The sequence below is a fragment of the Megalops cyprinoides genome, chromosome 19 (genome assembly GCF_013368585.1).
Source record: "Megalops cyprinoides isolate fMegCyp1 chromosome 19, fMegCyp1.pri, whole genome shotgun sequence".
Lineage (NCBI taxonomy): Eukaryota > Metazoa > Chordata > Actinopteri > Elopiformes > Megalopidae > Megalops > Megalops cyprinoides.
In genome coordinates, this window is record NC_050601.1 from 6,057,057 (window position 1) to 6,070,830 (window position 13,774).

Below are 13,774 nucleotides of genomic sequence, written 5' to 3' on the forward strand. Positions count from 1 at the left end.
TGGATATTTAAAGGACACCATTATGCTGAACATGTTGTTCTTGGATATTTAATGGGTGTTATAAAAGATTTAAACAGCACAGCCAATTAAAAAAAAAATCAACCTCTTGCACTACCTCAACATAAATTCACTTGTGTATATAAAACAGCTTGGCTGTTGGTGACATCCAGCACAGTTCCAACAACACCTATTCAACAGCACTGATATTCTGAACTGATGCTGGAAGTGATTCCATTCTACTTACTTGGACCTACTCCAGACATTATACTTGGATAGCAGCACTGTGGTATATGGAAATCCGGGCTGCAAAAGGTAAAGATGTCCCCAGTGCCAGTCCCCAGTGAAATTAAAACCATTGAGGTAGTATTATTTCCAGGTTTAAAAAAACAAAATGCTCAGTACAAAAAAAATCAGCCCTCTCCATTATCCTTTACCTGTTCCCTATTGGACACAATTGTCATGGTGACTAGCAAAGGCCTCCATGGCTATACAACGTGCTGCTGAGCGAAATCGTCTTTGGATCCAGCACAAGATTTACCCACATTCATAACCATTACGGATAATTATGGGATGTCTGCATGATGACACTACATGTTGTTTTCCAGCGCTGTGGAGCTCAAGTGGTTAAGAGGTCAGGGTTCAGCCCCGGTGTACACGCCAGGGCCAGAGTGACAGCTCCACCCGATTTAAATCAAGCACTCCTGCTCCCTCTTCCTGCCTAAAGAAGCCCCCCCTTTTCTTTTTTTTTTTTTCCTCGCAGCGACTCAGTCAGTGGTGGCGCATGACATATTGAGCGGATCTCCCGTAATGAGTCCCCAATTTCACAACGGAAACATGATCAAGCGGGTCACGGGAGTCCGCCTGGCGCGGAGTAAAAAGCGCCGAGTGAAATGACGTGTGAAATTTGACTCTGTCTGGCTGGAATCAATCTGATGTATGAGTGCTTTAAAAAAAAAAAAAAAAAAAAAACACACACACAGCGGGGGGATATTAAACGCTTCTCCTGTTGGAAATGATCGGCGGAATGCACTTCTCCGCACTGAGTCCTGTTTGTTTGTTTAGTTTCAGATGTGTTTTCCTTTTCAAAGTGGCGGTTCCTAGGCAACGCAAGGGCGTACGGCAGCCAATATCATCAGACAGACTGTAACAGGGTCAGAGTCCGGGAGGGAGCCGTGATATTTTAAGGCCTGTTACTGAGATGATGAAGTCCTGCTGTAAATGGCTGAAATAGAAACGTAACCGTCTGTAAAAGAGACGTAACTGAGCAGCTTAAGAGTGTTTTTAGCACTTTTCACGGTAAAATAACAGCATTCCCCTTTCCCTCTCTGTTTCGGAATGTTTCTCCTTTAACTCTGTCCTCTGGTCTTCTCATCTTCCTCTCCCTCTTCCTCTGTCATCACCCTTTCCCCCCTCACTTTCTTTCTCCCTCCATCTTCCTTACTTTTTCTCCATCACCTTTTGTCCTCCCCCTTGACTCTCCCTCTCCCTCGTCCTCCTACACCCCCTCTCTCCCCTCTCTCCCCTTTCCATCTCTCCCTCCCTCTTTTTTCCCCACTCTGTTCTTTCTCTCCCCTGTACTCTTTCCCCTCTGCCATGCTCTTTTTACCCACTTGCCTTCTCCCTCTTCCTCTCTTTTTCACTCTTAACTTTTCCTCCCTTCCACTCTTCCCCCCCCCTCCCCCTTCTCTCCTTCTCCCTTACCCTCTCTTTTCCACTCTCACCTCTTTCTCCCTCCTCCATTACCCCTCCCCTAGCCCATCACCAACAACAACCCCTGGATGCTGCTCTACTTCATCTCCTTCCTGCTGATCGTCAGCTTCTTCGTGCTCAACATGTTCGTGGGCGTGGTGGTGGAGAACTTCCACAAGTGCCGGCAGCACCAGGAGGTGGAGGAGGCCAAGCGACGTGAGGAGAAGAGGCTGAGGCGTATGGAGAAGAAGAGGCGGAGTAAGGAGGCAGACCGATGGAGAGAGAGAGAGAGAGAGAGAGAGAGAGGGAGGGATAGAGGTGGAGATGGGGGACAGGGCAGACCTATCTGTCGCTCATGGCTGAATTGGATGGGCGAGGGGGGTTTCCTCTGGGGCTGCAGTGCAGCATAGGGGTGAGGAGCAGGGCTTGTAACCAAAAGGTTGCCGGGTCGATTCCCTGCTGCGGCACTGCTGCTGTACCCTTGGGCAAGGTATTTATCTCACAATTGCCTCAGTAAATATCCAGCTGTATAAACAGATAACATGTAAAAATTGTCACCTATGTAAGTTTCTCTGCTAAAGAGCATCTGCTAAATGACAATAATGTAATGTAGCCAAGCCAGGATCTTTTGGTGGCCAATGAGTGTGTAAGAGGAAAGAAGCAGCCCACTGTGGGAGTTATTTTAACATGTAATAACGTCGATATGACATTGCACGGCCCTGGTCTATTTCTCTCCCAGCCTTACAAGAGGGAAAAAAAATGAGCCCATTCTGTTATCCTTCCTCTCATTTCCTCCTCACTTGACTCACAGTTCCTTCTTTCTTTCTCACTCCCACTCACTCTCTCTGAGTAATTCAATTTCAATCCTATAGTGCTTTATTGGCAGGGAAAACCAAAACAGTACTGCCAAAGATGTAACATGCAATATGCAGCTACAGTACAATGCAAAACAAGAATATCCGTGCACATAGATACCGCGCTGTGCATGTACAGTAGGGATAAAATATTAGAATAATATAATGTGAATATAATAATACATCTATGACTCTCTGTTTCTCAGAGGCCCATAAGTTGCCGTATTATGCCAGCTACAGCCACATGAGGCTGATGATCCACACTCTGTGCACCAGCCACTACCTGGACCTCTTCATCACCTTCATCATCTGTGTCAACGTGGTCACCATGTCCCTGGAGCACTACAGCCAGCCACACGTGAGAGGCAGCCCTGATGACCGTCTGTCTGATCATCACCGCGATCACTCTCAAGCCCTCTCTCCCTCTCACTCTCTCCCTCACTCTCTTTTTTCTTGCACACTTTATTTATTTCTCTATTTCAAATTAATATTTGTCTCTCTACCTGCTCTCTGACAACCTCTCTTTTCCTCTTTCTCACTTGCTCACTTTCTCACTGCTCTCGACCTTCGTCCTTTCCTTCCTCTGTCTCTCCGTCTGTCTCTGTCTCTCTCTCTCTCTCTCTCTCTCTCTCTCTCTCTCTGTGTTTACTTTAGTTCAGTGCGCTTTTATTTGACGTGATAAATATACATTCGTGAGATTACATGAGAATGCATAGATAAATGGTAAAGAGTTAGAGAAGGCTAAAACAAGAGAGCAGAGCAGTTTTGACTCGTCATCACAGCAAGGGATAACTGCTTGTCCCTTAGGCCATGGCAGGTGGCAGTGGATTGGGCTGCTTCTGCAGGTGTGACTGACATCTTTTTTGGGTCAGTAGTCAAGTAAATTGAGGGAGGGAAATATTCACTTTGTGAAATACTGTCAAATGAGAGACATATTTTTCAATAAAGTGAAGAAGGATATCTCTCTCTCTCTCTCTCTCTCTCTCTCTCTCTCTCTCTCTCTCCCTTTCTCTGCTTCTCTGTAAGTCTTTTTGACAGTCTGTTTGACAGTCTGTTTAGATCCCCATGCATTTGTCTGTCTGATTATGGCCGTATCCCTTTATCCAACATGTTATCATTGTGTCTGTTTGTCTGTCAGTATGTCAGTCTGAGTGCTCTTTGATGCAACTGTAAAAGCGATGCCAACTTTGGCAAGCTCCTCTAAAAAGCAGATTCAAGCACCGTAGCATTGTGTGACTGTCTCTCTCTTTCTCTGTCAGTCGCTGGAAATAGCCCTCAAGTACTGTAATTACTTCTTCACCTCCACATTCGTACTGGAGGCTGTTCTGAAGCTCATTGCCTTTGGATTCCGACGATTTTTCAAAGACAGGTATCAGCCATTCTGGAATTATCCCTGTTCTAATTGTCTGATTATTAATGGATATGATTAGTAATTCATTTCAGCATGATTCCGTCTCAACCATACTTCTCATTTCGGTCTGATTTGAAGGACTGCTATAATAATTGTAAGATTGTGTTTCTCTTTTCCCTTATATAAATTAAGCGCTTCTATTTAATTGTAACTCACAGTGAAACTCATAGGTGGATAATGCTACTAGTTATAATTATAATTTAATTACATCTAATATTTTGCTTATATTCCATATCTTTATGAATTCAGGTTATGGCTCCTTTGCATGAATGGTGTTACATTTGACCATGTAAAGAAATCTGACTCCCTTTGTACAGATGATTTCCTTTTTTGTATAACACTTGGCAGTGCTTAAAAGAGTGTTTTTATTGTGTTCCTCTCACTCTCTGAAATTCAGTTTCTCAGCACTCACCCATAAGTAGGGCAGCTTTGAATAGTATGCACGACTGGCTGTTTTCTTTTGAAAATAAAATATTCTAAAATTGCATGACCTACGGGGCAACGGAGACACCTAGTCAATGGCAGATTAAACAGAGCTCTTTACAGTGTTTTTCCATCGCTTGTTTCAAAGAATTTAATCCAGGTTGCAGATCTCTAAAGTGCTATGTATACCTTTCCTGTGAACCAACACTGACCTGGTCAGTTCTGGTAAAATGAGACATGGTGGTTAGCTAGACTGCATAGTTTGTCTTCGGAGATGAACTGTAAAACGGGTGAGGGCACTGGTGACAGCGCCGGGCGTGGGTGACGCGTGGCACTGTGTCCGCAGGTGGAACCAGCTGGACCTGGCCATCGTGCTGCTGTCAGTGATGGGCATCACGCTGGAGGAGATCGAGATCAGCGCCGCCCTGCCCATCAACCCCACCATCATCCGCATTATGCGGGTGCTGCGCATTGCGCGAGGTCAGTCTCCGCTAAGTCCTGCATAAAGCTGGTAGGGTAGCAGGTATCAAGTAGCAGGAGCATTTTCAGCACTGACATCACTTCCTGAGACTCGGTTAGCTAGAATTATTGCCAGTATAGCTAGGGGCAAACTGCCTTCATGAGAGTATAACCAGTTGTAGAGTATAACCAGCAGTGGTGGGATTTAATGAGCAGTATTAGAGTATAACCAACATTATTGGGAATAAAAACAGCAGTATATCACAAAGGATTTCTCTCAGTGCCCCAATGGTTGCTGTACTCTGTACGATATTGTACATTATTGCTCAAAGCTCTGCAGCTATTAATCTCTGTAGCATCAGCCCCAAGGTTTTCCTTTTTACCCTCTATCTGAGGTCAAAGGGTCAAAGGCAGGCATATTGTACTTTTTAAACTTCAAAATCACTGTATTGCTATAACGTGTCTAATGGTGTGTGTCGCAGCACACCTTGGAGGGCTCAAGCAGGACTCTTTCATGTAGAAAATATTAATTGCATGGTTAATACACAGAGCTCACTGTGGAAGCCATAATTGCTCCTGTGTGGAGCACAGTACCAGCCACTTTTCCTCCATTACCTGTGCCTGTGTGAAGCACCCTGCTGCAGAATAACTCGGGGCCCTGAATCCCTGTGTGCATTTCCAGAGTACCTGAGGTCCGGTCCCTCTGTAGGTTTTTCCACAAAAGCTGCAATCCAGCCCCTCTGGAAAATTTACAGATGGACTGAACAACCCTGGTAACATTCAGAGTAACTGATATTTAGCTCCTCTGTACAATTCCACAATAAATGAAGCTGAATCCCTCTATATGCTTCCATCATTTCCAATAATCACATGTTAACAGCTCATGAAGGATGTCGGCAGCTTGGCTTTTTGTTGAGGTAGAGCTTTGACCGACAGGTCGCAGGTCGAATTCCCTGACCTCCCCTGTCATGTGACAGGGGACAGCAGGGAAAGATGACGGCATCGTGGGTTGCATTACGGCAGCAGGGCTGTGAGGGACGTACTGGCGAGCGCTGGCCTGTTCCTGCGCTGGAAAATTGTGCTGATTTGGATAATAAGAAGCGCATTGATCTCAGGATCTCATTAGAGTGACTTTTTGACAGAGGACGGTTACCTGTGCGGTGAAGATGCTGAGGTGCCCCAGAGAACTGCAACTGCTGAGCTTGCCACATTGGCTGCTGCAGCATTACCCACTGCCGACAGTAAAAAGGAACACACTTTTTTTCATCATTTCTCAACAGGGAGCTTCATAGATGTGGCTAGTTAATTCATCTTGTTAAAGACCGGGAAGCAAGCTAGACTTACTCTTTTCCAGGGAGTCTTTTTAGCCTTTTAGAAAGTGTGCTGGGTTTCATTTCAGCTCTGACCTTTGGACACCTGATATTTCCCGTTTAGCTGGGAAATAATCCGTGGGGAAATCTTTAAGCTTGTCTTATTTATATTACTTACTACTCTCTCCCTCTCTCTCCCCCACTCTACCACCCCACACTCTCTCGACCCTCATTCTCTCACTCTCTCTCCCATTCTTTCTTGTACTCTGTCATTCTTGATGCTTCTCTCCCTGTTTTTTTTTCACTTTCTCTTTCAAATTAATATGTATCTCTCTACCTGCTCTCTCTGACAACCTCTACTTTCCTTTTTCTCACTTGCTCACTTTCTCAACGCTCTCGACCTGTCTCTGCCTCTCTGTTGTCTCTCTGCCTCTCTGTTGTCTCTCTCCCTCTCTCCCTCTCCCTCTCCCTCTCCCTCTCCCTCTCCCTCTCCCTCTCCCTCTCCCTCTCCCTCTCTCCCTCTCTCCCTCTCTCCCTCTCTCCCTCTCTCCCTCTCTCCCTCTCCCTCTCCCTCTCCCTCTCCCTCTCCCTCTCCCCCTCTCTCTCTCTCTCTCTCTCTCTCTCTCTCTCTCTCTCTCTCTCTCTCTCTCTCTCTCTCTCTCTCTCCCTCCCTCTCCCTCTCTCTCCCTCTCTCTCTCTCTCTCTCTCTCTCTCTCTCTCTCTCTTTACCTCCCCTTTTCCTTTGTCCCTGTCAGTGCTGAAGCTGCTGAAGATGGCCACTGGAATGCGAGCCCTGCTGGACACTGTGGTTCAAGCCTTGCCCCAGGTACAGTCACGACGAGCAGCTTCTTTTTGCGAAGGGTTCCTGCCCTCTCTTTCCCCTGCACCCCACCGACCCCCTAACCCGCTCACCCAAGAACAGCGAGAGTAGTGCTCTAATGAGCACTCTAATTTATCAATTAATGATTTCTCCGCATGCAGTAAACATGTTTGCCAGCTTGTTACTTCTCCTCAGTCTGCCCAGTACTCTGGCCGTGTTTCAAATCGAGAATCGCTACAATAGAAAGCAGCAGTAAACTTACAGCCATAATAACCCTGTGCAATTATTTCTGACTGCTCTGTAATTTGGCTTGTGTCACTTTCGCTTTAGCTAATTTTGTGACATGTGCTATCCTCTAGTTTCTCTGTCATGAAGGACCTGTTCTGTCTGACCTCTCTGGTTATTTCTATTGATAATATTTTACTGGTAAAATTACGTTTGTCCTGTGGCTACTACCTGTAACAAAAGGCCATGATTTCCTCCACTAGCATTCCTGGAAAAACATGTCCTGCTTTTCAAGACATCAGAGACAGATTGTTTCAAACGGCTCAAATAATACTACTACTGCATTTCAAAATCTTGGCTTAAGAATTCTGCTGTGTTGGATTCGCTTCATTTTCCATTATTTATGCATTATTTGCTTCTAGTCCTCCTGGCAGCTTTCCATGGTAGTTAGAATCAAAAGCTAAAATGATGATCATGACAAAAAATGTTGTAAAACATTCTGGTAAAGAAAAATGCCTCTGAATAAAGCGCCGTATTTGAGGGTTTGCAGATAAATGCATATGGCAAATTGTAGTTTTCACAGAGTAATTCAGAGTAAATGATATGTATTTACAGACCCGGTTTGACAGGGGGGCTTTGGAAGCAACAATTTTTGACCAAAAAATGGCAACCCACCGCCACCCCAGCTATGTTCCACCCCTCCCCATCTCATCTAAATTAAGGGTGGTGAGGCTAGCCCTGTGTATTTATACATTTACACAATTCCGATATTGAGAAAACATCACCAAGGAGTTAAAACTTCAGCGACTTTTCAACATATACCATCACAATTTATGTAATTAATTTCTTTTAATAAGCTGGTGCTCGTAATGCACTTGGTGAACAGAATCAGTTAAGTGCGATTTGTCATTTCAAGCTCTTAAGTCGCAACACATTTCTGCTTGGTTCAGCTGAGTGAACTCTAATTGGAAGCTCTTAATCTGTTTTTAGTATCAAAGCTTAAAAGATTGACTGTAATATTGACAGGCTGAAGTGGCGCGCATCAGCGGAAGGCTGCACACACATGCTTTGGTCATAATTCATATTCACAAACAAAACGGGCTGCGATCTTGGTGCGCTCTCACACGTTCACATTTTGTTACTGCTGCTTGCGTGTGCAGTGCATGGCAGCTTGGGGAATAGGGTGAATATTTTGTGGATATCGTGGTTACAGAATAAATACATTACATTGTTGTCATTTAGCATACGCTCTTACATAGGTTATAGTTTTTACATGTCATGCATTGATACAGCTGAATATTTTACTGAGGCAATTTTGGGTTAAGTACCTTGCCAGGGTACAGTGGCAGTGCCCCAGCAGGCAATTGAACCAGCAACCTTTTGGTTATGAGCTCCCCTCCTCACCACTATCCTACACTGTGTGATTGTTTTAGTGCTGTGGTAGTACACGTGAATAGTGCACATTAACAAACCAAACTGAATTAATAATCATAAGTAATACTAACTAGCACCGTTTCTAGTCTGTGTCACTAGACTTTGAGTGTAAAAGAACTGCACTAATAGCAAAAGATGTACTCACACAACCTGCATGAGGTCTTACACAGCAGCAGGTCCAGTCTTGATATATTTAGACCAGAGACACTCAATCCTGGTCATTGAGAGCCCTTGACCGTACAGATTTATGGATCAGACAGACATTTGTCTATTCACAGAGACCCAAAGTGATGCGGCCCTAATAAATTGGATAGGCATTTGGCTTCTCTTAAGAGTAACATTCGAATGATCCCCCAGGCTTCAGTAACCTGAGAGAGTGTCAGTCAACTCACATCATCACCCAGAATATGTTCCCTTTCTTCGGGGGCCCCAGTAATCAATGATTTCAGATGGGACAATCACTCTGAGGGCGTCTATTCACTTCCTGGTCAGTCACATGACTCAATGGGAGTCACATGATCCCTTTAGTGTGCTGTCTCTGCCGTGGTTGCCCATTCTACCCAGGCATGGAGAGGTGGTGTGTGGAGCTGAGGGGGGGTGGGGGCAGCGCTGATGACGGCAACGCTGAGGACAAACAGTTGTCCTTCGCTCCTCATTAACAGCTAGCCCTGCGCGGTGTCTCAAGGACATCTGGGAGGCAATTAACGCGAGGGTGATGAAGGAGCCGTCACTGAGCGCACCACTGAGTAATGCACAGGCCAGAGCAGGAAATGACAGGTCCCCCCGCCACGGTTCCCTTTCCATGACTTTCCCACGCCTGCTCGTCTGGGCGGAACGGAGTCATATGTCAGAAACCGGCGCACTTCTTTTTTTTTTTTTTTTGTCCTCCTTATCTCTGAGCCAAGGTGGCACAACACCCAAAGCAATGAGAAGTAAGGGTTGTAGAGAATCAAAGCCGGCTCGCACTAGAGCATGCCCACAATTAGACATTCTGCTGGCGTGTGCAATACACTTGTCAATAAGCCAAAGGTTTATATCTCATTGACTCACCATTTTGGTTGATCTTTTGCATAGCTTGCTCATAGACACTTACCTGTGCTTAACTTGGCTCCATTTATTGGTGCTTCCTTATTGGGAGATTCTTTTTTTTTTTTTCCCCCCTACCCACCCCAATGTGACATGTTCATATGTCTGCTGACTTGTCTATTGGCTCCTTACATCTGCTGGAGAGAGAGAGATAGTGTTTAACATCCACAGCCAGCTCCCACCAGCGCCTCCTACAGGTTTTTTCTACTCATAACAGGCAGCAAAATAATGCTTATTTTGATTAGTGGCTTTGACGCTTGGAGTAATGTATCTGTCTAAGTGTCTTATTAAGTATGATCCACTTCACAAATCATTGATGCCATGGCCCATCTTGTTCTGCTCTTCTTTTTTCCCCGGTGAGATTTCAATAGGTGGGACCATGTGCCTACTACAATAAAAAAAAAAAACATACACTTATCAATGTTTAGGAAAAAAATAACGATTTGAATTGCTTATACTTGAAAAAGTAGACCATGGCAACGCCGCATTTAAACATACGGATGGCATACGGGCGGCAGTGTAGCATAGTGGTTAAGGAGCAGGACTCGTAACCGAAAGGTTGCCGGTTCGATCCCCGCTGGGCCACTGCTGCTGTACCCTTGGGCAAGGTACCTAACCCACAGGTGCCTCAGTAAATATCCAGCTGTATAAATGGATAACATTGTAAAGAACTGCAACCTATGTACGTCGCTTTGGATAAAAGCGTCTGCCAAATGAATAAATGTAAATGTAAATACGGATGATGAATCAGTGTTTGCATTCCGTTCACTCATTCATGTCTCTTTCAGACGCCTTGAATCTTCATTAGAGGCTCTGAATATCTGCTAATGAGTCCAGAGCACTGGGGAATTACGAGACAGAGATCCAACCGATGGCGCGGTTCGGGTCAGCTATCCCCCGGCTCCTGCGGGAGTTCGCCGAAAGGCCGATAAGCATAAAATGTGTTAATCGCCCAGCGAAAGAGGTGGCGGCCGGGAGGGGTGGTGTGAAGTGTTTGGAGATCTGCGCTGGTGGAGCTCACCATGGCAACTAAGTGTGCTTTAATGCTTTAATGAACACATCATCCAGACTCTCTCTCCAGCACTCCCTCCTGCCATAACCCACTACCCCTTCCTGCAGGATTTATCCAGCAATAGAGAACTTCTCTGTTTTGGCAGCACACAACGTGTTGTTTGGTCAGAGGACCGAGTGTCCCCTCATTTTTGGAGTAAAGAGATGCCTGTTTTCCCCTCTCCTTTTAAATTATTCATATGTTTGTCAAATTTTTTTTCTTCTTCTTGTCGTGCTATTTTCTGCAAATAGCCCGAAACTCATTCCCGTGATCCACACTGTGTGTCAAAACTTTGATTTATTGAGGCAGGTTTCTATGGGCCCACCGTTATTAAACTGCTCCAATCCATCCGCATGGCGAAGCCTACGTTCCCCCCCCCCATCAGAGCGGAGGGTTTCTCAAGGGCGATGCTGTGTGCTGTTCCACCCCAGGGCTGTTTTACTAATGCCATTGTGTTTGTGCTTTGTGCACGCATAGGTATTTCATTTTCTCCGTCTGATCCGTCATAACAATATCACACACGCCACGAGCAGTCGCCAGTTTGAGTGCATTAACACAGCAAGGCTAACACAGAAATCTCGGATTTCAGATCTTGTAAAACTTGAACCGTTTTCCCCATGAACTGGATTGGCACTTGAAATATCTAGATAAATGTGTGAGTATATAAAGAAATATCTTCAAAAAAACTATGTTTTACATTATCCAACCGTGTGGTGAGTTAACGCTCCGCCCCCCAAGCAGTGTGCAGTTGTGATTGGTGGATCTGTTTCAGGTGGGGAACCTGGGGCTGCTCTTCATGTTGCTCTTCTTCATCTACGCGGCGCTGGGGGTTGAGCTGTTTGGGGAACTGGGTGAGTGACATCATCAAGCACCACTGGGCACAGCACATGGACAAATATTACATTACATTGCAGTACATTACTTGACATTCATTTAGCCAGATACTTCCAGCACAAAAGCACAAAAGTGTATCCATTCAAGTTGAATGAGCAACAGTGTCAGACCAGGCTAACAACACAGGCCAGTGAGTGTGAGCATAACACTATTCAAGCCCTAGCACAAGTTAACTTGTGCAACCTGACTAGACAAGGGAAGCCAAGTATACTGTCATACAACCTGTCACTAGATCACAGAATCCAAAACACATTGTGATACTACACTTAAAATAAACAGCAAGTGATACAAGTAGTAGGTGTTAGGGGGTGGGGACTGAGGTGGAAATGTAACTATCACCATAAATATTTTTATCAACCTTAAATGGTCATTGTTTTCATCCAGTTCATTCAGCAAGAGGAAACATTAACATGTTTAGTGTTGGGCAGTAAAAACCTTTTTTTTATTTTAATTGTTCTTTTTTCATTTTAAAAGTGAAGTGTATGAGTCAACAGTAAGCAATAATCAATTTCAAATGCAGATGTCTTTTTCAAGACATGTAACAGCAGCACACTCCTCTAGTCAAATTTAACATGAAAGTAGTTCTTCCTAATCCTGTGGCTAAAAAAGAGTTCTGACGCTGCCGAAGTCCGTCACGGTGTCTGTGAGAACGTAAGGTCTATAAATAATCAAGCCTTAAAGATAAAAGGCATTGCTTGGTTGTTCTTGTACTCAGATGTGGTGTGTTATTGCTTTGAGAAACTCTGCACCAGCAGAAGAGTGTGAGTCTGTGTCTCTCTGACTCACAGGGTGTGGTATCATTCTCTCTCTTTCCCCCCCGCAGTGTGTAACGAAGATTACCCCTGTGAAGGCATGAGTCGCCACGCCACCTTCGAAAACTTCGGCATGGCCTTCCTCACGCTCTTTCAGGTCTCCACGGGGGACAACTGGAACGGCATCATGAAGGTACGGGCGGGAAACGACCTGGGACACGGAGCAGGGCAAATTCACTAGATAAAGAGGCGCCTTTTATCTCTCTGTGTGACGAATGCTGACAAAGGTGACCCCTGGCTCCTTCGATTGACCTTTAGATGTGAATAAAGGGCCAACTCCCGAGAGCAGGTTTCTGAACCATCCTCTCTGTTATCTCACAGGCACCTTCGTGGCTAAAGAACTCCTAGCTCAGCAGATTCTCATTCTCTGTGATGATTGTCTTTTATATTGAAAAGTGCAGGTTACCGTTTCTGTTCAAAGTGCTTTTTCAACAGATACAGCATTAACACTTCAAAGGTGCTTTATGGACGTCGATTTTGAGGGAGGAAACTGTACCACTATAATCAATATTTACAACGCCGCCTTGATTTGACTTGCTTTACCTGAATTGAATTTCACAGGTGTTCGCTCACTTGTCATGTGAATCCATTTCATTGAAAGCCCGCAGTTGTGTCTGCGATTGCGCAGTATGAGCTGTATCAGTTAGGCTGAAGCTGTTACGCTCTTGTTCGCCCCCTGCAGGACACTCTGCGGGAGTGCCCGACAGGCGAGTACGCCTGCAACCCCAGCCTGCAGTTCATCTCGCCGCTGTACTTTGTGAGCTTCGTGCTGACGGCCCAGTTCGTGCTCATCAACGTGGTGGTGGCGGTGCTGATGAAGCACCTGGACGACTCCAACAAGGAGGCGCAGGAGGACGCCGAGATGGACGCCGAGATCGAGCTGGAGCTGGCCCAGGGGGGACTCTGCTGCCTGGGGGGGCTGGGCGGAGGAGGTGGTGGGGGAGGAGGTGGGGGTGACCGAGGAGTGGGAGACGGAGTCGGACGACAGAACTTGGTCAGCAACCCTAATCCTAACCCCGCTAACTCTGCCCCCAACTCCGGCCCCCACGACCCAAATAACCCCCGTAAGCTCTACTCCCCGGCCCAGGTCAGTCTCAAAGAGAAACCTGTCACCACCCTTTGTCTCAGATGAGCCTTCATAAAGTCTTCATAAAGCCCATATGATACCTCAGTAAGCACACAGTATCATTTATATAACACAAAACAAACATTGTGTCACAGATAAACATCAATGACAAAATCCATTCAAATAGCTCATTGATAAAGTAGCAATGAATGTGCTAAATTTTATTATTTGGGTCATTTG

At 45.4% G+C, this 13,774-nt stretch overlaps 1 protein-coding gene across 1 annotated transcript in view; it reads left to right on the forward strand.

The window, feature by feature from the left end:
* Positions 1 to 13,774, forward strand: part of LOC118794540 (voltage-dependent T-type calcium channel subunit alpha-1I-like) — a 114,093-nt gene that overhangs the window by 88,761 nt on the left and 11,558 nt on the right. Inside the window, exons 24-31 of the mRNA XM_036552799.1 lie at positions 1,755 to 1,947; positions 2,750 to 2,901; positions 3,803 to 3,912; positions 4,724 to 4,857; positions 6,902 to 6,972; positions 11,535 to 11,613; positions 12,480 to 12,601; positions 13,151 to 13,555. Coding sequence (XP_036408692.1) covers positions 1,755 to 1,947; positions 2,750 to 2,901; positions 3,803 to 3,912; positions 4,724 to 4,857; positions 6,902 to 6,972; positions 11,535 to 11,613; positions 12,480 to 12,601; positions 13,151 to 13,555 — 1,266 coding nt within the window. The remainder of the gene's footprint in view (positions 1 to 1,754; positions 1,948 to 2,749; positions 2,902 to 3,802; positions 3,913 to 4,723; positions 4,858 to 6,901; positions 6,973 to 11,534; positions 11,614 to 12,479; positions 12,602 to 13,150; positions 13,556 to 13,774) is intronic.